The 27,449-nt window shown below is 41.3% G+C and overlaps 1 protein-coding gene across 7 annotated transcripts in view; it reads left to right on the forward strand.

The window, feature by feature from the left end:
- WDFY4 (WDFY family member 4) overlaps nucleotides 1–27,449 on the forward strand; it is a 310,404-nt gene that overhangs the window by 54,741 nt on the left and 228,214 nt on the right. For all 7 annotated transcript variants that reach the window (XM_032266899.1, XM_032266904.1, XM_032266901.1 and 4 more), the window contains 2 exons: nucleotides 1,439–1,629; nucleotides 8,504–9,084. In XM_032266899.1, coding sequence (XP_032122790.1) covers nucleotides 1,439–1,629; nucleotides 8,504–9,084 — 772 coding nt within the window. The remainder of the gene's footprint in view (nucleotides 1–1,438; nucleotides 1,630–8,503; nucleotides 9,085–27,449) is intronic.

Below are 27,449 nucleotides of genomic sequence, written 5' to 3' on the forward strand. Positions count from 1 at the left end.
TTCAGTGATCATCAGTAAATCCATAGATACTGTACCTCTGTTGACACCTTTTACTTCTAAGGTTGCTAAATAAAGTTGATGACAAAAAGACTACGTTAAATCTAGCATTATCTAAATTAAATTAAATTATCTTATCTAAATAAGAGCCCCCTTTCCTCTTTTCAAGTGAAATTTATTAGTGCCCTGCTGCACTGACTATAGGTGCTTTTTTATGTTTTAGATCCAAAGAGTAAAATACAGACAAAGAAAGCTATTATTTTTTTTGTTGTTGCATTAAAGAAATGCAATTTGTTATTCTCCCAGATATGACGGACTTAGCAATTTAATCCATTCAAATTTTCTTTTATATATATGGATGTGTCTATATATATGTGTGTGTGTGTGTGTGTATCTACGTATATATATTTATGTATAATATGACTCAGACACACCAACAATGTCATATCAGTGGTTTTGGGTTTGGTGATTTAGGCGTCTTTATCTTTAGTCTCCTAGACTAACCATACCAAATGTAAAAAAAATATTATGTCATTATGGCAGAGAGTCTTTAACATTTAGTCTGTGAAAGGTTCCCCAGAGGTGCTGGTTAAATGCATATTCCTAGGCTCACATCCAGACCTTTAATTAATGGTCATTAGAGGTGGAGCTCAGGAATCTACTTTTAAACAGGCTTTCAAGGCAATTTCCATGCTGGGGGTACTTAGCCTGTAGCTGGACAAATCCTGTCTGCTCGGATTGCCCTCAAGCCCTTTGAAGGATCCAGTTACCTCCTAGTTTTTATTCCACGTGGATTACTCCAATATCAATCCTGGGGAAAAATGTTTGGAATTACTTTTAAGCAAAAATGTACTGCCAGTCAAATTTCTTTAATTTTCTCCCCCAAAGAGCTATCTAGGAATTAAATATGCTCTTAGCTTAAATTGTGGCTTGCTTTCTATATGAATTTTGGCAGAGAGAAGAGAGAAAATTGTTATTGTCCCTGGGGAAGAAATTATGGGGAGGAGAGGTAGATCTAGTTAAAGTTTTTATTACCTAAGTTTCTATTTTTTTTCTTTTTTTACCCCAAGAATTCATGACACTGTTATTAATTTTAGTCACCATGTTGCACAATAGATCTCTTACACTTATTTCTCCCATCTTGAACTTATCTCCTGTGGGGAGTTATTGGTCATTTTTTTCCCCAAATTGAGATTCTCATTGGAGAAGAAAGCAGTTAAAAAAAAAAAAAAAAAAAAAAAGGTCAGATCCACAGTTTCTTTTTTCTGCTTCTCACTTTAACAGTGGGTATAGAGCACCAAAAAATGTACCAGTGAACAAAAGAGAAACATGAAAAAGTAGCAAAATTAACTTTGAAAATTGTAAGAAAAAGCTTTCCTTTTGATTGAAACTGAAGTGGCAAGGCCCCGCCCGCCCCCGGCCCTCTCTGTCTGGTCCTTAGTTGTCCTGAAAGACCACGGCATGGTGCCCTTCATCAAGATCTTCCTGGATGACGAGTGCTACCGGGAGGCCTCGCTCAGCATCTTGGAGCAGCTCTCAGCCATCAACGCCGAGGAGTACATGAGCATCATCGTGGGCGCTCTGTGCTCGTCCACTCAGGGGGAGCTGCAGCTGAAACTGGATCTCCTGAAGGTGATTTCAAGTCCTCCTTTGAGATTGGCTTTCCTATGAATATGCACCAAGTGATCCACATTTACTCATGCATTCATATTCATGTAATTCAGTTGGCCACTGTATGTGGTAGCCAGTACCCTGTATTAGGTAGTGTCAGGTGCTATAACAAATAAATCCATATCTTCAGTAGCCTGGCACATTAGAAATTTCTTTCCAACATATAGTCCAATCAATGATTGGCGACCATCATTCAGGAACTGCAGTCACCTGGGCATCTAACTTGGGCAGCAGACAAGGGAAGAGAGACGGTGGGGAACTGCACAAGGCATTTTCATTCAGATCTAGAACTGGCATGCGTTATTTTCTGTCCAATTTTCTTTAGGAAAAACTTTGGGCAGGACTCACCTGGATGCAAGGGATGCTAGGAAATGTATTTCCTGGCTAGGTGGCTGCTTCCTCTGACACTGTAAACTGTGGAAGTGCAGCTAAAATCTGCAATGGCCAAGTAGCTGCCTTGTTGATTTGATCAGCATTTATTGAGCATCTACCCATTACCAGGGCTGATGAAGAGTACCTGGGACTTATAGTCAAATGTGATACAGCCCTTGCCATCTGGGAGCTCAGAGCCTGGTGCTAATAAGTAAGCAACAGTTACACTGCAGTGTGGTAGATGCATTGGTTAGACACTGAGTGCAGGCTGCTATGGGAACACAGAAGTAGGAGAGACCAATGCTGCCTTACTTGGTTGAGGAAGACCCACTGGGGAGAGAGCCTGTGAGCCGTGACAAAGAAGCAAAAGCCAGTCAGAGGTGTGGAAACACTGGGCACAAAGGGACAAGCAGGGCCGGGTTATCATGTTTGGGCCACGGAGATAAGTGTATGTTTTGGTAATATTGTTAACATTCATCAAGTTGTCTTAAAATAGTTAAACATATATAACAAATATTCTTGCCATCTCTTCTGCCTACAACTTTCAGTTTTGTGGATGTTCCTTTTTTTACATTGCTTTTGTGGGTTTATGGCTTTTAAAAAGGATCACCTGAGTGATCCTCCCACCTCAGCCTCCCAAGTAGCTAGAACTGCAGGCATGTTCCACCATACTTGGCAGATTTTTGTATTCTTTGTACAGAGGGGATTTTGTTATGTTGTCTGCTCTGGTCTTCACCTTCTGTCCTCAAGCAGTCCTCCTACCTCAGCGTCCCAAAGTGGTAGGATCACAGATGTGGACCACTGCGCCCGGCCAATGTGCTCATGTTTCATTAACATGATGTACTTGACTGTTGGTGAATTTAAAAAGAAGTGAAGTTGCTCTGATTTCCAAAATTAGGTCAATCATCAATCTAACTTACTTAGTTATGCCTATGTATATGTAAGAACTTTTTAACTTTTAGCGAATGGTGTTTGGTTCATCATACTTACTTTATTTCTCTGCACATGTGATGTGAGACATTGATGTGAGCTGTTCCAGTTATTATGTGGCCTAAGTCAGCAATGATTGGTATGGCCAAAGCATCATGTGGCCCATTCAAAAGTGGTGTCATGACCATAATTATCATGTTTCACAGATGACAAGAACCCAGTCAGTGATTTAATTAGAGGGCCATAGGATCAGTGAAAGTGATTTGTATGAAACAACAACAAAAAAAGGAAAGTTAAATACCTTTTAAAAGACACTTGAATCCCATGATTATTTGAGGTAAGGGGACTGAGCGGGATGGGTAAAGCAAAGAGTAGGGTAAGGGAGAGATATATCAAAAATAAATAAAATACTGGAGCTACGAATGACCTCAGATTTATGTGGTACAATATCCTAATGTTACAGGCAGAGAGACATCCAGAGAGCTTCATTGGCTAAATTAGTATTGCACAACTGCTAAATGGTGAAATTGAGTCTGAATCTAAGGCTGGCAACTGAAAACTGGGAGAACTTTTCACTTCACTGTGCTGTTTGGTGAATTTTTCTTCATATGTCCATGATCAGCTTGACTGGCACATTCTGATAGGATAGGAACAGGGAAGCCATGTCCTAACCAGTCAGGTCTGTGGGTGAATAATTATTTCTGACAGTGCCATATGGAAAGCCAAACAGATCCACAGAGAGGGAAGTTTTGCTTTTGCTTTGCTTGGAGAGTAAAAGTATTTTTGTGTTCAGTGTAGAAAAGAGTGCTCTGCTTTGCTCATAGAAAGTTCCTTTTGTTTACTCTGTAGCCCAGAGGCATCGTATTGGAATGTCAACTCTTGGGCAATAGGACTAAATTTCTAGAATTAATAATGTAAAGTCATTATGGTGTTTTACAGATTCAATATCATTTCAGACTCACAGTTATCAAGAGAGCACATAAGGGAAGAACACTGGTGAGCTTATTTCACAAAGTCATAGCCTGTACTCAGTGTGCTGTCTTCTCCCTGGGTACTAAGTCACTGCTGGGCAGTTGGAGGCCCCAGGAGTTGGCATTGTTCTCCAAGGGCCAGGGCTGTTACACGGCTGCTCCAGGGGGCAGCTGGGAGGAATGGTGCCTTTTCCAGACTTGCCCACCACTGAGTCACATGAGCAAGTGGTGAAGGTTTGCTGGAATCAGACATGAGATCTACATTTGTTTCTAAATTATCATGGGAACCCCCTGGAACTTTGGAACAAAGATGTTAAGTGAACTGTTTCTGGCTGAATCTCTCTCTTTAGAAGGTAAGGGCCAACTCTGCCCATAGGGCCTGTGTCTACAAAGTGTGCCTGAGTGGGATGAGAGAGTGCCCCCTCTGATAAATATTTCCCATCTCCGAAGTGTTTTCACAGCATGGCATCACTCTGCATCCCTTTCCTGTGGCCTATCTGCCAGCCACTCTGGAGAAGCAACTTAGGGCAATTATTTCAAACACCAGTGGCAGGCACTTCCATACCAACACTGAAGCACATGTGACTTCACCACCTAATTCTGGCAAATGATAACTGAGTTAAAGAATAATGTAAGCAAATGAATTTCCTCTCCTTGGCCAGTGGGACTGTGATTGGGTTATGCACAAATTCAGATTGATTTGCTAATATACATTTAGCTGTTCAACTCTCAGCTTAATTGTATTACCTCGCCCGTCTTCCAGCATGACACATGGAAAATTATGAGGAATAACAAATAATAGAATGTGAAATAAATCCTGTTAGCCCTAATGTAGTTAGCGCTTTGCAGCAGACATCCATTTTATAGATTCAAGCTGGAGGAATACTAACTCAGAGACGATGACATGGTAACTGAGTTAGGATGAGAAAATGTGCTTAACGCTGACCTTTCTTGAAATGTGTCAACCCCAGCCTGATTACTTTGACTTCAGCTGATTAAATTTACTGCCTTCCACAGACTGGAAACCCTGCGTGATGCATTATCATGCAAAGTTGAGTGACAGTAATGGAGACCCTCCTCCTAGACTCCCCATTCCTGACAAATCATTTCCCGAAGTAGCAAAGTATTTATTTTCCTTTATGATAGAAATGTTTCTCTTTAGTTGCTATGAAATTAAGCCTTTGTAATTGGATTTTGGACTCTTTACTTTATGACTCTGCAAATATGAAATTAACCCCATCCCAAGAAATAATAGAGGAGTCTAAGTTCTAATGAGATTACCCCCATTTTAGATAATGACTCTAAATTTAATAAATCAAACAAAGCAACAATTAAGGACAGCCATTCCTTCCTCCTCTCCCTCCCAGCAGGAGGAAAAGAAAATAACCATCTAGGAATTACAGGTGACAAACTTGCTGAGAGACATAGATCATAATGAGGGCGATTATTGGGTTGCTTTGCTTTTTAAAATATCTGCTTCAACGTTCTTTGAATGATGGAGTCTTTTTGAGCAATGTTTGGCATCAAATTGGACAATTGAATTGGGAGGGGGTTCCTTGAGAGAAGGGGGGTTTATGGTGATCATCCAGCACTCAGACGATTGAACGTAATCTGATTAGTTTTGTTTTTTAATCATTCTCTTTTCCTGGTATTTGTTTTTTCATGTGTTATGTGACAAACAGAAGTGCTTATTCATTCCATTTGCCTTAAACAAAGCTCCTGGAGGTCTTAGAGACATTGAAAGCACTCATATAAATTTAGTCTGTTTAACATTGTAGAGCTTAAGATTTCCTGATGTCTTTGTGACTGATGGACTTTTCATGTCATGTGTCACGTGACCAGGCATGAGGTCAGGTTCAGACGTGTGCTGTACCTCATCGTAGTGAACAGCTTTTGGTATGGATTATCATTTAGAAGGGAGGGACCAAAACCACCACACACACGTCAAGGTTGGAGTGAGTTTCTGACTCAGACATAGAAATAACATTTTATTGGGAGTGAGTTGCTCACACAAGGCAGGCACAGATGCAGCATAGCTGCCTTAGCCTTTCCTGGCCCCAGGGTCTCCTGTGTGGGGCAGGGACAGGCCGCTGCCGTGACTCTGTCTACACAGGGAAAGGCCTTGCCCAACCTAAGTCGTGAGCTTCCACATACACACGCTGAGTACCACCATCCTGGAGGAACCGACTCCAACAATCTGCATGCTTCGCTTTGAGGGCATGCACCAACGTTCAACTTCCCTGGGTTTTCAGCCAAATTCAGAAAGAATTAGGCCACATCCTCACTCGGGAGGAAAAAGCAATATCATTGCCCTTGTCTTTCAGGCAGCCTGGGAAGTCCATTTCCCTTAACTCTCTCCCACAATTCAGACTTGACCGCCCCCTTTAGTGGGTGGCTCTGATGCTGAGTTTCTTTCAAAGAGTAAAATGGCAATTCAGTTCCCCCCAGTATCCTTCTGAGACGTGGTGGGGTATCATTGATCTAACCACTGTAAGTAGTGCATTTTCTATTTCTATAACTGGGAAAAGATCAATTGAACTATATTGGTAAGGATGACTCTTTCTACCTTGCTTTATGTTATTTATGCATTTTGAATATAATTATGGACTTTGGCCTTTCATAGATTCTCCAAATGCAATCTGATTTGGTTTTTAAATTTCTGGAAACGTCATAGATGGGACCCTGGAAGCCCTTTACACAGATGGTTGGCTGCCTTTTATCTTCATATTTGAAGGAATCTTTGCCTGTGTTCACCAAAAGAGTCCAGTCTCCTCTTGTGTTCTCTGACCCGAAACATGAGACTCACTACTTGCCCAGTAGCTCGGGTTTCCTGTAGTGGAATCTAACATTAGAGAACAAGTAAACACCACTGTTAGGTTATGGTGTCAGCATTTAAGAGATGGAGCTGGATGCTCGGGAGGCTGAGGCAGGAGAATTGCTTGAATTATGGAGGCAGAGGTTGCATTGAGCTGTGATTCATGCCATTGCACTATAGCCTGGGCAACAGGACAAGACTCTGTCTCAATAATCCAAAAAAAAAAAAAAAAGAGAGAGATGGAGCTGGAGCTGGAAAATTACCTTTCTCTCCCAAAGTGCATGACTTCATCTTTAATAGTCACCTGTAACTTTACTGTTTCTATTTACTAAAAATAATTTAAACATCCACTCCCTTCCTTCCTGTTTTTCTCAGCTAACGGTTTTCTCTTTTACGCTAACTTCCATGTGTCATACTACAGATTATCACGTAAACCATGCATTTAAGTCACAGCATCACCCTTCCCCAAACAGGGAGTTTCTCTTTTATTTTTTCTCTTTGAACTTTGTCTCTGGCCTCCTGAAACTGACTCCAAACTGTGCCTGCTCAGCCAATCCCATTCCCTGTCTCACTAGAGCATTAACTATCTGAAAAGATAAAACAATTCACACCTGTCTCTGCAATCTACTAATGAACCCACAAGGTTGGCCACTCTCTAGGAAGCACATGTCAAATGCCCGAGTTTTAGATGGGGTCCAGTGCAATTTATCTGGTCAATAAATAAGTACCAAAAATTACAGGCTTTTAATACATATTTAAAATCGTCCATGTGTTTTTCACATTTAGATGAAGCACAGAATGAGAACTGCTTAAATGTAGCCTCTCTGCCCTCTTCCTCCCTCCTTCCTTCCAATAGCATGTATTGGTTACCTAGAGTATACCATGCAGTGGACTCAAGTAAGTAACTGCCCAAGAAAAGTTTGATTTTAGAAGAGATGAAAGTTTTGTGGGCCAGTAAAACTCTCAGCGATCTGGAGGGTGGTGGATTCCACGGTGTATGCTATCATCAGTGGCCTAACTGCTTTCTGCACACCTGGCCTATGCTGTGTTATACCTATGCATTTCATTCCATTGCAGGTTTTTCTTCTCTGCCTGACACATTCTTTTCATACCACATTTTAAGTTGATTCATTTTACCGTTTGCCTCATTTAATATAACAGATAAAGCCGCGCTTGCACGGAGAAGGAGATAAGGAGTAACGAGCTGCTTCTATAAGGTTTTCAATGTGTGTCTCCCGTACAGTATAAGAGAAGGTTCATCCCACTCATTTAGCAAATTGTCATTAAGTGTGTGCAGTGTTCCACAGTAGTAAGGAAGTTGGATATGGTTCCCTTCTCATGGAGCTTCAGTCTGCTAGAGAGCTGAGACCATTTTCAAGTCGCTGCAGTAGAGTATGATGAGATACTCTTGATCAGGGAATGGGAGGGGGTTGGGTGAGCATGCAACCTGGGCTGAAGATGAGGTATGGGACAGAAGACACTCTCTGAAAAGAGATGCATTCAAGTCAAAGTACAGGACAGTTAAATCAACCCTATAGATTAGTTTAGTATCTACACAGGAAAAACCTAAATGGAAAGAGGAACAATATGGACATCTCAGCGTTTCAGAATCAACCTTCCTGTAGCTTGCTGGCCTGAAGGCATTGAGGAGGGAACAGGGAATAGGCAGCTCTGGCAGGAATATGTGTGAGCTCAGGGCTAATCTGCCTCCTGGAGTGCACTTATTTCGATTTGCTTGGTGTTTCAGTCTCTGCTCCGGATCCTGGAGACCCCCAAGGGCCGTGCCGCCTTCAGAGTCTCCAGCGGGTTCAACGGGCTCCTGTCCCTGCTCTCTGACCTGGAAGGCTCCCTCCAGGAGCCCCCGCTGCCGGCATGGGAAGCAGTGTCCCCCCAGCAGACCCTGGAGCTGGTGTTGTACACTCTCTGTGCTGTGTCCGCAGCGCTGCACGGGGATCCTGTCAACGGCGACTTCTTTAGGAGGAACGGGCTCTTTGAGAAGCTGGCCGAGGACCTCTGCCTGCTGGGCTGTTTTGGAGCCCTGGAGGAAGAGGGCGCCCCGCTGTGCTCCTGGGCGGACATGAAGGCCAGGCCATTTGTGGATTTGCTGGGCACTGTCTTTTCCTCCAGCAGCTCACTCCCACCTCAGATACAGAGCTGCCTCCAGATCCTGGGCTTTCTGGACAGCATGGCCAGCGGCACCCTCCACCTGCGCGGGGACCTGAAGGCATCCCTGAGGGCCAAGCAGAGGTCGGTTGTGGATGCTCAGAAGGGAGAAGCTGGCAGTGACCCCCAAGGAAACTTCAAGCAGTGGCCAGACCTGGAGGAGAGGTAGCTTCTGCCAGTGGGTCGTCAGTGCGTCTCTGTCTCCCGTTCTCATGCTGACACCTCACGCGTATGTAGTCGGTGGGAAGGCTCAGATACGGAATGGGTATGCAGAAATGTCACTTGATCTCCACTTCTTCAAAGCAAGTTACTTCCGACTCCACACTCTTCTATCTTGGGAACTGACAGAAAATTCAATCTGAGTCAGTACTGGGTTGGAGGATGCTGTTGAGTCACATGAGAACCAGGGAGGCCTATGGGATGCCTGGGAACCGAGGGCAGGACCCTGCTGATACACTCACCTCCTCCTTTGGGAGCTTTACTGTCCCAGGGAGGCTGGTGCCTGGGCTGGCATCCTTGGGCATATCAGGCAGCCTTGGCCTTATGAGGTTTTATATCCTCCCCAGGGTGCTGCCAAGGGGGGGGGTGATATCCTTTGATCTGCAGGACACAAACCACTATTCACCCCCCAGTTATGGAACTCTTTCTGTTCTTCCTTGCTGCTTCTACACCCCTATCAAAGACAATGGCTCTCCTTACTTCCTCAGGCCAAACACCTCAATGGGTTCAGGCTTCAGTAAACAACTTTTTACTCTCATGTCTATAACAGAGAATTCCACTAAAGCAAGAGAGCACAAAGAACCACCCCTACCCCACCCCTCTTGGGGTAGGAGGAAAAATGAAAGACCACAACAGCAACAGTTGGTGTGTTTTTCCATTCCTCTAAAGTAGAAATGACAGAACACCCATCAATACTGCAGTAAACTATCCTTTCGAAAGACACTGCGTTTTTATCCAGAGTGCCCCATTTGCTAGGCATCAGTGTTGGGGATGGTACGGAGAGGGATGCATGTTAAATCTCCACACACCAAGATAATTATGATTTTTTTGTTGTTGTTAATCTGGCTAATTAATTGGTTTGCTAATCTTGGAATGCTAGGAATGCTAATCTTGCATTCCTGCACAAACCAAGTCATTCATAATCTATGTACTGCTGAATTTGATGCACTAATCTTTGAAAAGGATTTTTGCTCTGATATTCAGGAGTTTAGCTTTTCATACTCCTTTCCTGGAGACTTTTCTTGTCAAATCTATGCTAGCATCACAACATGGATTGGACAGTGCTTCTCTTCTATTCTAAAGAAGTGTTTATGTAAAGATTATTTTCTTTCCCTAGCTAATGTGATAGAACTTGCCACTAAATCCTTGTGGGCCTGGTGTTTCCTTGTGAGAAAATTTATTCTCATGAGAATGCACTTCTATTTGTTCCTGAATTACTCTTGGTTTGTTATTTTGCAAGCTGATTTTCCCATTCCATCGAAGTTTCCATTTGCGGGCATCTGGCTGCTCACGGTGGCTCCCTGATGCTCTTCTGAGCATCCCTTGTGTGTTCTGTGTCTCATTTCTAACACTATTTTTCTGTGTCTTCCTTGCTTGGTCTGCTTCAGCGCAATTCACAGATGTTTACTTTTCAGTGTGTCTATGAACCACCTTTTGACTTTTCCTGTTTCTCCTATAAACATATATTTTTTTAATATAATTTTCTTTTACCTTTGGGCTTATTCTGGTGTTCTTTTCCTTAACTTGGAGGTGTATTTCCATCTTCTTTTTACATATAAATTTATCTGTAATTCGCAAGTTTTATTTTCAATGTCATTTAGTATGAAATATTTTTCTAATTTCCCTTACAATTTATAGTTGACTCTTAAGTGTTTGAATTTTGAGTTTCTATTGTTAACAGTGTTTCTGATCATCTTTGCTATTTGCTTCTCACTCTCTCAAGGTGAAAGAAGGTGGACCATCTGGGTTCTCATCCTTTGAAATTAGTTGAGGTTGACTTCATGGACCTCAATTTCATAAATATTCCACGTGCACTAGGAAATAATGCATGTTCTCAGAGTGTTAGGTTTGATGTTCTATTTAGTCTTGTGGATCGAACTTGTCAATTGTTTCATTCAAATATCCTTTATCATTAATTTTTAAAATCTGCTCAAAATATCAGGTTTTTTTGTTTGTTTGTTTGTTTTTTCCTGTTTGTTTCATTTTTATAAACAGCCTTTATTGGGCTCATGGGTCCTGAGGGCTTCTGTGGATTTGTCAGCTTTCTTCTCCATGTTCTTCTCCGCCTGTTTCTGCAGACTCATGAGCTGTTTCTTCTTCTGGTAGTGGGTCTCGGCCTTCTTCCTTTTCTCCTCCAGGGTGGCTGTCACTGCCTGGCACTTCCAGTCAGCCTCGTGAGCCAAGACGCCCCAGGTAGGCAAACTCGCTCATGGGCTTCAGATGCACAGTCTTGCGGGCAGCAGGAACCCCCATCTGGGTTTCCTGTCATGGGCAGTGGAATTCCATCGAACACCTCGGGATCCAGGGCAGCCTGGCCTCACTGGGTCTTGTGGGCAGTGGCCCTGCACTGTCCATTAGAAGACGCTGCTGGGGGCTGGGAAATAATAGGGGCTTCAGCAGGGTTGGTGTTCATCCGCCTGTGGAAGAAGGCTGGGTACCTCAGCTTGTTTCTGTAAAAATGAGAAATGTTGATGCCCTTGCGGGGCGCCATCACCTTCCATCCCAGCAGTACCTGCTTAGCCACATCAGCTGGCAGGTGCCCTGGCAGGTGACCTCAGCCTCCAGCACCGGGATCTGCCCCTCCACCACCTGCGGCAGTGGCCTGGGAAATGGAATATCAGCTATTGAGAATGAAGCATTCAAAATCTCTCATGGAAAAGTGGATATGTCAGTTTCTGTTGAATTTTGCTTTACGTATATTTGAGGCTATAAGAATCATCCATATTTAGAATTTTTACATTCTTATGGATTGCAAATTTTTATCATTATATGGTGACCTTTTCATCTCTAGTAGTACATTTCACCTTAATAATAATAGGACTGTATCAGCTGTCTTTTGATTAGGTTGCCACTGGGATTTTTCTTCATCCTTTGGTTTTAAACTTTCTGTGTACTATCCTTGCATTTTTAGGTGTCTTTCTTGTAAACACTAAGGATCTTTTTTTGTTGGTTTTACTTTGTTTTTAAATGTAGTGTGGTATTATTTGTCATTTACTGGAGAATGTCATTTGTTTACATTTTCATAATTATTAATATATTTGGGAAGATTTCCGCTTAGTTTTTACATTTGTTCCTCTTTTATTATTTATTTTATTTATTTATTTTGTTGCATTTTAGGTTTTGGGGTACATGTGAAGAACATGCAAGATTGTTGCATAGTTACACATGTGGCAGTGTGATTTGCTGCCTTCCTCCCCATCACCTTTATCTGGCATTTCTCCCCATGCTATCTCTCCCCAACTCCCCATCCCCTACTGTCCCTCCCCTATTTCCCCTCAACAGACCCCAGTGTGTAGTGCTCCCCTCCCTCTGTCCATGTGTTCTCATTGTTCAACACCTGCCTATGAGTGAGAACATGCGGTGTTTGATTTTCTGCTCTTGCGTCAGTTTGCTGAGAATGGTGGTTTCCAGGTTCATCCATGTCCCTACAAAGGACACAAACTCATCGTTTTTTATGGCTGCATAATATTCCATGGTGTATATGTGCCACATTTTCCCTGTCCAGTCTAACATCGATGGGCCTTTGGGTTGGCTCCAAGTCTTTGCTATTGTAAACAATGCTGCAATGAACATTTGTGTGCACATATCCTTATAGTAGGATGATTTATAATCCTTTGGATATATAGCCAGTAATGGGATTGCTGGGTCAAATGGAATTTCTATTTCTAGGTCCTTAAGGAATCGTGACACTGTCTTCCACAATGGTTGAACTAATTTACACTCCCACGAACAGTGTAAAAGTGTTCTTATTTCTCCACATCCTCTCTAGCATCTGTTGTCTCCAGATTTTTTAATGATCGCCATTCTAACTGGCGTGAGATGGTATCTCAATGTAGTTTTGATTTGCATTTCTCTGATGACCAGTGATGATGGGCATTTTTTCATATGTTTGTTGGCCTCATGTATGTCTTCTTTTGTAAAGTATCTATTCATATCCTTTGCCCACTTTTTCATGGGCTTGTTTTTTTCTTGTAAATCTGTTTTAGTTCTTTGTAAATTTTAGATATCAGTCCTTTGTCAGATGGGTAAACTGCAAAAATGTTTTCCCATTCTGTTGGTTGCCAATTCACTCTAATGACTGTTTCTTTTGCTGTGCAGAAGCTGTGGAGTTTGATTAGGTCCCATTTGTCTATTTTGGCTTTTGTTGCCAATGCTTTTGGTGTTTTGGTCATGAAGTCCTTGCCTACGTCTATGTCCTGAATGATTTTGCCTAGATTTTCTTCTAGGGTTTTTATAGTGTTAGGTCTTATGTTTAAGTCTTTAATCCATCTGGAGTTAATTTTAGTGTAAGGTGTCAGGAAGCAGTCCAGTTTCTGCTTTCTGCACATGGCTAGCCGGTTTTCTCGACACCATTTATTAAACAGGGAATCCTTTCCCCATTACTTGTTTTTGTCTGGTTTGTCAAAGATCAGATGGTTGTAGATATGTTGTGTTGCCTCCGAGGCCTCTGTTCTGTTCCATTGGTCTATATCTCTGTTTTGGTACTAGTACCATGCTGTTTTGATTACTGTAGGCTTGTAGTATAGTTTGAAGTCCGGTAGTGTGATGCCTCCTGCTTTGTTCTTTTTGCTTAGAATTGACTTCGCTATGCGGGCTCTGTTTTGGTTCCATATGAAGTTTAAGGTGGTTTTTTCCAGTTCTGTGAAGAAGGTCATTGGTAGCTTGATGGGGATAGTGTTGAATCTGTAAATTATTTTGGGCAGTATGGCCATTTTCACGACATTGATTCTTCCTAACCATGAACATGGAATGTTTCTCCATCTGTTTGTGTCCTCTCTTATTTCATTGAGCAGTGGCTTGTAGTTCTCCTTGAAGAGGTCCTTTACGTTCCTTGTTAGTTGTATTCCTAGGTATTTTATTCTCTTTGTGGCAATTGCGAATGGCAGTTCGCTCTTGATTTGGCTCTCTTTAAGTCTGTTATTGGTGTATAGGAATGCTTGTGATTTTTGCACACTGATTTTGTATCCTGAGACTTTGCTGAAGTTGCTTATCAGTTTCAGGAGATTTTGGGCCGAGACGATGGGGTCTTCTAGATATACAATCATGTTGTCTGCAAATAGAGACAATTTGACTTCCTCCTTTCCTATTTGAATGCACTTTATTTCTTTTTCTTGCCTGATTGTTCTGGCTAGAACTTCTAGTACTATATTGAATAGGAGTGGTGAGAGAGGGCATCCTTGCCTAGTGCCAGATTTCAAAGGGAATGCTTCCAGTTTTTGCCCCTTCAGTATGATATTGGCTGTTGGTTTGTCGTAAATAGCTTTTATTATTTTGAGATACGTTCCATCAATACCTAGCTTATTGAGGGCTTTTAGCATAAAGTGCTGTTGAATTTTGTCAAAGGCCTTCTCTGCATCAATTGATAATCACGTGGTTTTTGTCTTTGGTTCTGTTTGTGTGGTGAATTACGTTTATAGACTTGCGTATGTTGAACCAGCCTTGCATCCCTGGGATGAAGCCTACTTGATCATGGTGGATGAGCTTTTTGATGTGCTGTTGCAATCGGCTTGCCAGTATTTTATTGAAGATTTTTGCATCTATGTTCATCATGGATATTGGCCTGAAGTTTTTTTTTCTTGTTGAGTCTCTGCCGGGTTTTGGTATCAGGATGATGTTGGTCTCATAAAATGATTTGGGAAGAATTCCCTCTTTTTGGATTATTTGGAATAGTTTCAGAAGGAATGCCACCAGCTCCTCTTTGTATGTCTGGTAGATTTTGGCTGTGAACCCGTCTGGACCTGGGCTTTTTTTGGGTGGTAGGCTCTTAATTGCTGCTTCAACTTCAGACCTTGTTATGGGTCTGTTCAGGGTTTTGGCTTCTTCCTTGTTTAGGCTTGGGAGGAGGCAAGTGTCCAGAAGTTTATCCATTTCTTCCAGGTTTACTAGTTTGTGTGCATAGAGTTGTTTGTAAAAATCTCTGATGATTGTTTGAATTTCTGTGGAATCTGTGGTGATATCTCCTTTATCGTTTTTTATTGCATCAATTTGGTTATTCTCTCTTTTCTTTTTTATTAATCTGGCTAGTGGTCTGTTTATTTTGTTGATCTTTTCAAAAAACCAGCTCCTGGATTCATTTATTTTTTGAAGGGTTTTTGTGACTCTATCTCCTTCAGTTCTGCTCTGATCTTAGCTATTTCTTGTTTTCTGCTAGGTTTTGAGTTTTTTGATCTTGTTCCTCTAGCTCTTTCAATTTTGAAGATAGGGTGTCAATTTTAGATCTCTTCTTGCTTCTCATGTGGGCACTTATTGCTATATATTTTCCTCTAGAGACTACTTTAAATGTGTCCCAGAGATTCTGGTATGTTGTGTCTTCATTCTCGTTGGTTTCGAAGAACATCTTTATTTCTGCCTTCATTTCACTGTTTATCCAGTCAACATTCAAGTGCAAGTTGTTCAGTTTCCATGAAGCTGTTCGGTTCTGAGTTAGTTTTTGAATTCTGAGTTCTAACTTGATTGCACTGTGGTCTGAGAGACTGTTTGCTATGATTTCCATTCTTTTGCATTTGCTAAGGAGTGATTTACTCCCAATTATGTGATCAGTTTTAGAGTAGGTGTGACGTGGTGCTGAGAAGAATGTATATTCTGTGGATTTAGGGTGGAGAGTTCTGTAAATGTCTATTAGGTTTGTTTGGTCCAGGTCTGAGTTCAAGTCCTGGATATCCTTGTTAATTTTCTGTCTGGTTGATCTGTCTAATGTTGACAATGGGGTGTTAAAGTCTCCCACTATTATTGTGTGGGAGTCTAAGTCTCTTTGTAAGTCATTAAGAACTTGCCTTATGTATCTGGGTGCTCCTGTATTGGGTGCGTATATATTTAGGATCGTTAGCTCTTCTTGTTGCATTGATCCTTTTACCATTATGTAATGTCCCTCTTTGTCTCTTATGATCTTTGTTGCTTTAAAGTCTAATTTATCAGAGATGAGAATTGCAACTCCTGCTTTTTTTTGCTCTCCATTTGCTTGGTAAATCTGCCTCCATCCCTTTACTTTGAGCCTTTGTGTATCCTTGCATGTGAGATGGGTTTCCTGGATACAGCACACCGATGGGTTTTGTCTTTTTATCCAATTTGCCAGTCTGTGTCTTTTGATTGGGGCATTTAGTCCATTTACATTTAGGGTTAATATTGTTATGTGTGAATTTGATACTGCCATTTTGGTGCTAGCTGGCTGTTTTGCCCATTAATTGATGTAGATTCTTCATTGTGTCGATGCTCTTTACCATTTGGCATGTTTTTGGAGTGGCTGGTACTGGTTGTTTCTTTGTATGTGTACAGCCTCTTTCAGGAGCTCTTGTAAAGCAAGCCTGGTGGTGACGAAATCTCTGAGTACTTGCTTGTTCACAAAGAATTTTATTTTTCCTTCACTTATGAAGCTTAGTTTGGCTGGATATGAGATTCTGGGTTGAAAGTTCTTTTCTTTAAGGATGTTGAATATTGGCCCCCACTCTCTTCTGGCTTGTAGGGTTTCTGCTGAGAGATCTGCTGTGAGTCTGATGGGCTTCCCTTTGTGGGTAACCCGACCTTTGTCTCTGGCTGCCCTTAGCATTTTCTCCTTCATTTCAACCCTGGTGAATCTGACGATTATGTGCCTTGGGGTTGCTCTTCATGAAGAATATCTTTGTGGTGTTCTCTGTATTTCCTGGACTTGAATATTGGCCTGCCTTGCTAGGTTGGGGAAGTTTTCCTGGATAATATCCTGAAGAGTATTTTCCAGCTTGGATTCATTCTCTTCATCGGGTTCAGCTGCGCTTGCTGTGAGACTCTCAATCCGGAGAGTTTCTGATTGGTGTTTTTTTGTGGGGGTGGGACCAGCCGAGCCTGATCACCTGGCTCCCTGCCTCAGCACCTTTTTTTTCTTTTTTAGTTGAACAGTCGACTCTATCCCAGGTGTTCCAGTCGCCTGTTGGAAGGGCGCTGGGATCTGTGCAGTTTCCTGTGCGGTGACTCACTGCGCCGGCTTAAACAGTGGCGCTGAGATTCGTGGTGCTTTTTTTTGCCCAGGAATCTCCTGGCCTGGCTCCCTGTTCAGCACCTCTTTAATCAGATGAATGGGTGACTTCCCGGGGCTCCAATCGTCAGCCAGAAGGGCACCAGGACCAGCGTATTTTGTATGGAGAACCACCGGCCGGGGCGCCGACAAAGTAGCTGCGCAGGGTAAAGCAGCTGCGCCGACCAAAAGAACCGTGCCGGCCAAAACAGCCACGCTGGTGACCTGTGGGGCGCCTCTGCCTGGGAATCTCCTGGTCCGTGGGCAATAAAAATGCAGTGTCCACTCACCCTCTGTGCTTTCACTGGGAGCTGCAACTCCGAGCTGCTCCTAAACGGCCATCTTGCAGTTGTATTCTGTTCCACTTTTAAAAAACATTTTGGTCTTATTTTTGAATTGTTTGATTTTTTAAAAATGTGTTTCCTACCTACTATTATAAAATTTAAACTCTCTAAGATTAATTTTATAGTAGTTACCATAGAGTAATTTAACAGGCATACTAACATTTATAGTTAAGTATCTTTATCCTCCTTCCAATTAAGACACCAAGACCTTAAAACTCTTTAATATTTTTGCACTTTTCTAACTTATACATTACAGTTAGCTAATATTTTAAATTTATCTCCTGTTAGTAAATCCATCAGATAAGACAGTTGTTGTTGTTTTATAAAATATTCTTTGGATTTATCTACATGCTTTCAATGTCTGTGCTCACCATTCTTTCTTGCATCTCTGGTTGCTTTTGAGATGTTCACCCTTCTTGTTCTATTGCTTTACTGTCATATATCTCGATGAAGATTATTTTAAACATTCATTTTGCTTCACATTCTTTGGGATTCCTGAATCCCAATAGATGCCTTTTATAAAATATGGATTTTTAATTTATGATCTCTTTTCTATCCCTTTTCCTATTATGCCTTTTTAGAACGAACACAATTAGATGTATGCTTTACTTTTTCATTCTATCCTCCATGTCTCTTCATCTTCTTTTTAACATTTTTCATCTCTTTGCCTCTCTGTGCTCTGTTCCATGCAGTTTCCTTTGATCTTTCTTAAAGCCATTGAATCTCCTACTAGTTGTGTCTAATCTGATATATAAGCTAGCCATTTAGGTTTTGTTTTTAAAATTTTAGTGACAGTATTTTGTATTTCTCAGTATACTGTTTGGTTCTTTTTCTAATCAACTTGATTTAATAGCCCTTTTCCTTGTTCATATCTGTCTGTCATTTTTATTTCTTCAAACATATGAATCATAATTGTTTCTTCTTGTGTTTTTTGAGAGGCTGTTATTTCTGTGACAATCGTGAAAGGTTTATTGTGTGATGTCTGATATTTGATTGTGAATCTTGCTCCAAAATTTTCCTTTTTTTGGGTTCCATGCAAACCATCCTCATTCCGGCCATCCTGCCTTTCCTTAGATATGGAAATGCCTCCATAGGGTCTTAGCTGTCCTTTCCAAGCCAGGCCTTGGTCAGATTGCCAGGTCCTGATTTTCTTGCTTGTCTAAGGAAGAATCCCTTCTCTAGATTCCTTGTTCTCTATATTTCAGGGGCAATCCCTGAGGAGGCCTTTTCTCTGGGCACCCTGATAACATACAGGTTAACTTATGGTCTTGGTATGGAAACTTGTTCAACTTATTCTACCAGCTCTCAGGGGCAGGGGAGTATTTGTCAGTGCCAAAAGACATTTAGTAAGTTTAATCAGGTGAAGAAAAGCAATAGTAATTAGATGAATATCTCTGAGGACTGAGCACTAAACATCTATTTGTTTTTATTTCCCTCCCAAATTTTGGAATTTTATTAACAAGGAAACAAAGGCTGAGAAAGGATAACAAATCTGGCCAAAGGTCACACATTTAGTAAGTAATAAAGCCAGAATTTGAACCCAGGGCTACCTCCAAAGCCTGCATGCATTTATCTGTATGTGCATGTATGTGCACACACACGTGTGTTCTCCCTGTTTTTTTTCCTGATACTCCCACAATAATAGTGATAGTTTTCCAAATGTCAGACCTGACAACCTGCAGTTTGAAGGTCAGGTTCTAACCTATGGACTACATCAGTTCTGATATTTTAGAGGTGAGGCCGGTGTCAACTGTAATCCTGGTTTTGTAATGAGTAATTTTTACATTTATAAGAGCCGTGTTTCATAAATGGAGCATTTTTTCTTACTAAAAAAGATACATGGCCCTTGACCTTCCTTAATGGTTAGAGAATAGAAAGTGAAACTCCACTCCCATAGGGAGTCTGTGGGGTAAAGGGGATGGCAGTGGGCTGGGAATCGAAGACAGGGTGCCCATCTCTGCCCCACCACACCTGCATGTCCTTGGGCAGGTGGCTTCCCTCAGCTCGGCCTTCTGCAAAGTAGGTCCGCAGTCTCCAGGGAGGAGGGAAGGAGGCTGTGGGCCTTGGAGTCAGGCCGGCTTGCTCTGTTCCTTGATGGCTGTGTTCTTTGGCCCGGCTACTTTATTTCTCTAATATTCTATCTCCTGATTTGAAGAGAGGGATAACAGTATCTACACTGAGGGCTGCCGTGAGGTGAGGATTGAAGATGGTAATGGTGGTAGAGTGATCACAGCTTCTTCTTAAGCATGTGTGTGCCAGATACTGTGCTCAGCTTTTTACAATGGACTACTCTTCAGTTCATTTAGTCTTTATGATAACTATAATTTAAGGAACATTTTTCATAACACAGAGATGACATGTTATGCAACTCCCAAAGTATATATATGGTGTCTAAAATACATCATACATCTCGAAATATACACCATACCAAACACCCCCACACCAAACACACTACATACACATCGCACACATACATGCATATACCATACTGTACACAAAACACACACACCACACATTAAACATACACCTTACAAGTACTGGCATGCCACACACACCCACACACCACCCCTACATGCCACACAGCACCTAGCATACACACATGAATACACTCCACACATACCACCTTTATACCTGCATACACACACCACATGGCACTCACAAATACCGCACATACACATATACCACATATCCACACTACATACACACCCCTCAGCAGCCCATCATCCACAGTACAGGCCTGGAGGTGAAAGTGGAGCGGGAGCAGGGTCAGACGTGGTGGGCCTTGCTAAACCCTACAGGAGACCATTTCACTTTTATTTCACTTTTACCCTATAGGCAATATGGGGCTAGGGCGATCTCTGGGCAGGGCTGTGGCCTCATGGGGTTACAGGTTATGAGGACTGCTTTACAACTGGGGCTGTGTATAGCTCAGAGAAGAGCCCCCTCAAAAGCAGGGCATCTCTTCTCCTTCTTGCTTCTGCCTTAGCATATGGCTTCTCCCAGCCCCTGCCAGGCCTCGCGGGTTGACTTTTATTCCTTATGTCAGCCAAAGGAGCAACCTCCTTCACCTTTACCTTGAACTTAAGTTGTGGCTATAACTTATAATCCTAAGGGGACATCGTTTCAACAGGAATGCGGTGTGCTCCAGGCAATGCTTAAGTATTCAGGGAGCACTCTGGAGGCCAGAGCCCCTAAACACTCACTCCTCTGGCTCTGCTGCTGAGCATCCTGCAGCTTTATCCTAATCATTCCTGTTGAAACAATGTCCCCTGCGGGCATGGATTGTATCTGTCACTTAAGTTTGTTAGAGGTAATTGTTGTGAGTTTGATGTTTCAGCCAGCGCACTGGGGAAGGGTGGGAACAGTGCAGTTCCTGAGCAGTTCACATGAAGGCCACGCTGGCCTTTGGAAGGCACAGATGTGACCCTGTCATTCACACTCAGAAGCCTCCAGTGCTTCCCCATGGTTCCCAGGAGGGAATCAGACATTGCGAGCGTAGGCTACACAGTCCTGAGGGTCCCACCTGCCCATGGCATCACTGGATTAGCACCTTGCAGCAATGTTTCAGACTCAGATTTCATATATGCCCTTTACTCTACCTGGGATGACTTTCCTGTCTTCACTCTGCCTGGACAGTTGCTTCTTGCTTTTGTCTCAGTTTAGATGTCGCTTCTTCCAAGAAGCCTACCCTGGCAGCCACATCCCCATCCTGTGGGCCAATTCAGATCCCACTACCTCACATGTCCTCAGCACCCTCAGCACTGGTCACAGTGCAAGTCAATCATTAAATGTGTAACCTCCTTGGTTTCTTATTTGTTTGGCTCACGTTTGCCCACTTGAGCATATCTGAAACCAGGATGTTTCCATTTAAATGGATGCCATAACCTATAACCCATCCATTAAAATAGATGCCAAGGACGTGAGCTACTTAAGTTGTCTCTTCTCCATCTGCTAACAAAGCTACCGTACATCTCTTGGTCTTTGGCTTCTTACCATGGTGGAAACAAGGTGGCGTTTAAATTTCTTTCTTCTGCTTCAGTGGTGAGGCCCATGTGAGCATGGACTGGGTCTGCAGCTACCAGTCTACATCAGGGACCTCCATGAATGGTCACTGAGTAGAATACAGGCGTGAATGAATTGAAATGGGCAGGACAAGAGGAAAGGCAGGGAGGGTTGGCAAGGCAGATAGTCTTGGGCTGTCATGCCTGGCATCCTGAAGACACCCGATGTGCAGTGGTCCTGCAACTGCTTCAGATGTGGCTGCTCCTGCTTGCTCCTCTCCTGGGCTCCCACCCCACAGAGACATGAGTGGAGTGTCATGCTTGTGTAGTATGCTCTGGCAAGGGCAGCCCCGGAAATTGAGAAGATACAGAGAAGTACACCTAATGAAGTCTGGGGAGGTCAGCAAGGCATTCCTGGATGAGGAGAACGCTGAGATAAACATTGAAAGATGAGAGTTATCTGAGCTGAGATGGGTTGAGAAGGCATAAAGGTGAGAATCAACTGTCTTGAGTAAGATTTGTTCTAGCCTTCTGTAGGCATTGCTCGGACTTTGAGCTGTAGTAGGGCTTTAAGCTCTAGGGATGAATGGGCAGAGATGACGGAGAGAGGCAAAGAAAGGAGAGAGGCAAAGGAGCTGTTCGTCCCTCCCTCCAGGGATGGCAGTAGCTTGAACAGGAGAATGTTTTGAGAACTATTTAGGATATAAGTTTGCCTGGCCTTGAAAACCAATTTGATAAGAGTGTGTAAGAGAGAGGGGTTGGTATCAGCCCCTGAGAGAGAAGCCCTGGAGGTTTGGAAGAGGATGGTGGCTGTCTGGAGTAATCAGCATGGACTGCCCAAATGAGACCATTTTGCTTTTAATTTTCTAATGCGTCCCTCAAGTATCCACAGGCCTTAGTTACAGGCGATAGGTATTAATCTTGCTCCCTGAATCTTGACAGAGGGTTGCCGATAGGGGACAGTCTGAATTCCATATCTAAGCAGCACAAATACCAGGACTGGAGCAGCCATCCTGTCTGACGTGCAGCTGCTGTGGGTGGCAGGGTTTGATAGCCAAGCTCAGGGGCTGTGTGACATGATGAGGCTTCACTGGTTCACAACCTGGAAAGCCCCCTAGGTTTCTTCAAATGAGATGCAAACTTTGGCCAAGCATCCCTCACACTACCACTGGCTCCCAGATACAGGTACTTTCAGATTTGCACTTTCGATTACAACTTTCTGTTGTAGCCACAGGTCCCTTGTGAGATACAAGCCATCTGGGAACACCAGGTTGGGTGGGGGATCAGTGACTGCCCTCCTTGGGATCTAGAACTTTGTCTTCATTCCTGCTCTGTCAATCCAGACCTTACAGCAATGCTTCTCACAGTGTGTCCTGTAGACCACCTGCATCAGAATCCGTTCTAGAGTTGCACAAAAATATAGTTGTGTAAACTAGATTTCCTGATTCACAATCCCTGCGGCTGAAATTTAGGGCTCTGTTTTTAAAAAGGTCCTCTTGTTATTTGTAAACACATTAAAGTTTGAGAACTGCTGCAGGTGCTAGACATCTTTTTCTTTGATTTTTTTTTTTTTTTTTTAGAAACAGCTTTATTCACAGAGGTGAAATTCACAGAACATAAAATTAACAATCTTAAAGCAAACAATTTCATAGAATTTAATGCATTCACAGTGTTGTCCAAAGACCACTTCTATCTAATTCAAAACATTGTTATCATCCCAAAAGGAAAATTCATACTAATTCCCATTCTTTTCTCCAATCCCTGGGCTACTACCAAGCTGTTCTGTGGATTAATGTATTCTGGATAAATCATGTATAATTGGAATCATATAATAGGTGGCCTATGGTGTCTGGCTTCTTTCAAGTAGCTTAATATTTTTGAGGTTCATTTACATTGTAACATTTATCAGTACTTCTTTCCTTTTTATGATAAAATAATATTCCATTGCATGGGTACATACCATAATGTGTTTATCCATTCATTTGTTGATGAACATTTGGGTTATTTCTTTTGGTTATTGTAATTAGTGCTGCTATGAACATTCATGTTCATGTATTTATTTGAGTACGCGTTTTGAAGTCTTGATTTTCCACCTAGGAGTAGAATTTTAGCTCAAATGGTAATTCTATGTTTAACTTTCTGAGGAACTGTCAAACTACCTGTTTTCACAGCAGTTGAACCAATTTTGCATACCCACCAGCAATATAAGAGATTTTCAATATAAGCTCCACAGGCTTGCCAATATTTATTTTCCTTTAAAATTTTTTTTTTAGCTATTCTAATGGGTGTGGAGTGTTATCTCATTGTGATTTGTGATTTTGATTTTCATTCCTCTAATGGCTAATAATGTTGAATTTTTTATGTGCTTTTTGGCCATTTGTATATTTTTTTGGGAGGGAAAATGTCTATTCAGGGGCTTGGGCCATTTTTAAATTGGGTTGTTTCTCTTTTTGTTGCTAAGTTGTATGAATTCCTTGTATACTGTGGCTACTAGACTCATGAGAAATATGATTTGCCAATATTCTCTCTCATTCTGTAAGTTGTCCCTTCACTTTCTTAGTGACGTCCTTTGATACACAAAAGTTTTCAGTTTTGATGAAGTCCAGTTTATTCATTTTTTTCCTTCTGTTGCTTGTGTTTTTGGCATTATATGTAAAATTCCAATGCCAAATCCAAGGTCATAAAGATTTACCACTGTGTTTTCTCCTAAAAATTTTGTTTTGGCTCTTGTGTTTAGATCATCAATTCATTTTGAGTTAGTTTTTGTATATGGGAAGAGGTCAGGGTTGGACCTCATTCTTTTGCTTATAGCTCTTCAATTGCTCTGCTACCATTTGGTGAAGAGTCCCTTCTTAAATTGTCTTTGGACCCTTGTTGAAAATCAAGGGGCCATAGATACGTGAGTTTGTCTACGGATTCTCAATCCTATTTCCTTGATCTCTAGATTTATCCTTATGCCAGTTCCACTCTGTTTTGATTATGTAGCTTTGTAGTAGGGTTTGAACTCTGGAAATAGGAGTTGTCCAACTTTATCTATCAAAATATTGTTTTGGTTTCTTAGGGTTTCCTACAATTCCCCATGAATTTGAGGAACAGCTGTCACTATCTGGCATGAAGCTAGCTGTAGGCTTTTCATAAATGTCCTTTATCATGTTGAGGAAGTCATTATCTATTTCTAGTTTTTGGAGTGTTTTTATCATGAAAGAATGTGGGATTTTGTCAAATGCTCCTTATGAGTCAAATCAGATAATCATCTGGTTTTTTGCCTTTGTCTATTAATGTGGTGTATTTTGTTGATTGGTTTTCTTATGTTGAACCACTCTTGCATTTCTAGTATAAATCATACTTGGTCATGGTATATAATCCTTTTAATATGCTATTGAATTTAGTTTGCAAGCACTTTGTTTAGAATTGTGCATGTATGTTCATAAGGGACATCGATCTCTTAGATATTGGTAGTCTTTTTTTTTTTTTTTTCTGTATTGTGTTTGTGTGCCTTCAGTCGATCAGAGTAAAACTACAGACTTCCTTGCTGGTCCTGGAATACGCCAAACATACTCCTGCTTTGGGGCTTTGCAATGGCTCTTCCCTTTGCTTGAAATGCTTGCCCCGTGGATGTCTGCATCCCCTCTTTCAGTTTTGCCCTTCTTAAAGAGGTCAAGTGTGCCACTCAAATTAAAATTGCAATTTACTCTCTTTCTGCATACAAGCATTCTCAATTCTCCTTTCTTTGCTCTTCTTTTTCTCAATAGCACTTACCATTTCATATTTATTATCATATTACTATGTTATATATTAACATATTGTATTATATTATATATAATAATTATTATTTTAAACTTATTTATTATGTTTATCATTTTTGAGGGGAGACTGAGTCTCACTCTGTCGCCAGGCTGGGGTGCAATGGTGCAATCTTGGTTCACTGCAACCTTCACCTCGCAGGTTCAAGCGATTCTCCTGTTTCAGCCTCCCAAGTAGCTGAGATTACAGGCACGCACCATCACACTTGGCTAATTTTTGTATTTTTAGTAGAGACGGGGTTTCACCATGTTGGCCAGGATAGTCTCAATCTATTGATCTTGTGATCTGCCCATGTTGGCCTCCCAAGGTGCTGGGATTATAGGCATGAACCATCTCGCCAGGCCTGTTATGTTTACCTTTACACCCACCCCCTCATACCCCGGTCATGGATTTTAGTTTGTTTAGTTTACAGATGTATCCAGAGTGCCTGAATAGTGCCTGGAAAATAATAAAAGATCACTATTTGCTCAGTTGGTTTAAATAAATTACCCCAAATGACAAGGAACACTCCTGAGCTCCTTAACTACCCTGAGGACTGAAAACAATCTCACTTTGCGTGTGAGACCAGCAGGATGGGCACAGGGTTGGAAAATCAGGTGTTTGTAATTTGGGATTAGCCTATAGTTTAATAATATTATTTCAATTCACATACAGTAAAAGTCTCTTTTTTGGCCTACAGTTCTATGGGTTTTAATTCACGTGTAGAGTCACATGACTACCACAATCAAGAAACAGAACAGTCCTATCACCTGGAATAGCTCCCAGATATTTTCCCATATAGTAAAATCTTTTCTCCACGCCATCCCGAAAACCACAGATCTTTCCCTATAGTTTTGTCTTTCCAGAATACCATACATGGAAGCATACATGTGTAATCTTTTGAACCTGTCTTCTTTCATGCAGCATAAGGCCTTTGAGATCCACTCATTTTGTGTGTGTCAGTATTTCATACATTCCTGTTGCGGAGTAGTTTTCCATTGTAGAGAGGCAAACGTTTTCTCCCAGCCTGTAGCTTGTCTATTCATCTTTAAACAGAGTCTTTCACAGATTGAAGGTTTTAAATTTTGATGAAGTCCAATTCATTATTTTTTTCTTTTATGGATCGTGCTTTTATGTCATATCTAAGATCTCTTTGCCTAACCCATGGTCATGAGGGTTTTCTCCTGTGTTTTCTTCTAAAAGTTTTACAGGTCTATAATCCATTTTGAGTTCATTTCTGTACAATGTGTGAGGTTTAGGTTGAGATTCATTTTTTGTTGTTTGTTTTTGCATATGGATGTCCAATTCTTCCAATGCCATTAGTTGAAAATATTATCTTTTTTCCATTGAATTGTCTTCATAACTTTGTAAAAATGAGTTAACCATATTTATATAGGTATTTGGACACTACTTCATTTAATTGACTTACGTGTCTTGCTTTTCACCAGGACTATCTTGATTACTGTAACTTTGTAAGATATCAAATGAGAGCTCTCCAAAGTTGCTCTTTCTTCTCAAATTTGCTTTGTTGATTTCAGCTCCCTTATTTGTGGTTGTCCTTTTACCATATAAATGCTAATGATCAGCTTGCCTATATCTGCAAAAGTTTCTGCTGGGATTTTTATTGGAATTGCATTAAATTTACAGATCAATTTGGAGAAAATTGACAATTTAACTATATTAAATCTTCAAACACAAGCATAGTGTGCTTTTCTGTTTATTTAGGTCTTTAATTGTTTTCATCAAAGTCTGTTGTATTTAGTGTAGAGCATGCACATGTTTTTTTAGATTTATACCCGAGTCTTTTGTTGAACACACTTCCAAATTGTATTTAAACTTTTTTGGTTTCTAATTTTTCACTTCTAGTGTTTAGGAACATAATTAACTTTTGTATGTCAACTATTCTGAGACTTTGTTAAATTCAATTATTTGTTCTAGAAGTTTTCTTTTTTTATGGATTCCTTGGGATTGTCTATGAAGACAATCATGTCATCTGTGACTAGTGCAAGTTTTTGATCTTCCTTTCCAATCCATATGTTCCAGTATTATGTCCAGTAGCACTGGAGAGACCCTTGCCTTGTTCTTAATCTTAGGCAGAAAGTCTTCAGTCTTTGCCACTGAGTATAACATCAACTATGGGATTTTTGTAGATGCCCATTATTAGGTTATAAACAATCCCTTTGAATTTACTGAGTTTTT

This window comes from Sapajus apella, unplaced genomic scaffold (assembly GCF_009761245.1).
Source record: "Sapajus apella isolate SASKATOON/1434 unplaced genomic scaffold, GSC_monkey_1.0 scaffold161, whole genome shotgun sequence".
Classification (NCBI taxonomy): domain Eukaryota; kingdom Metazoa; phylum Chordata; class Mammalia; order Primates; family Cebidae; genus Sapajus; species Sapajus apella.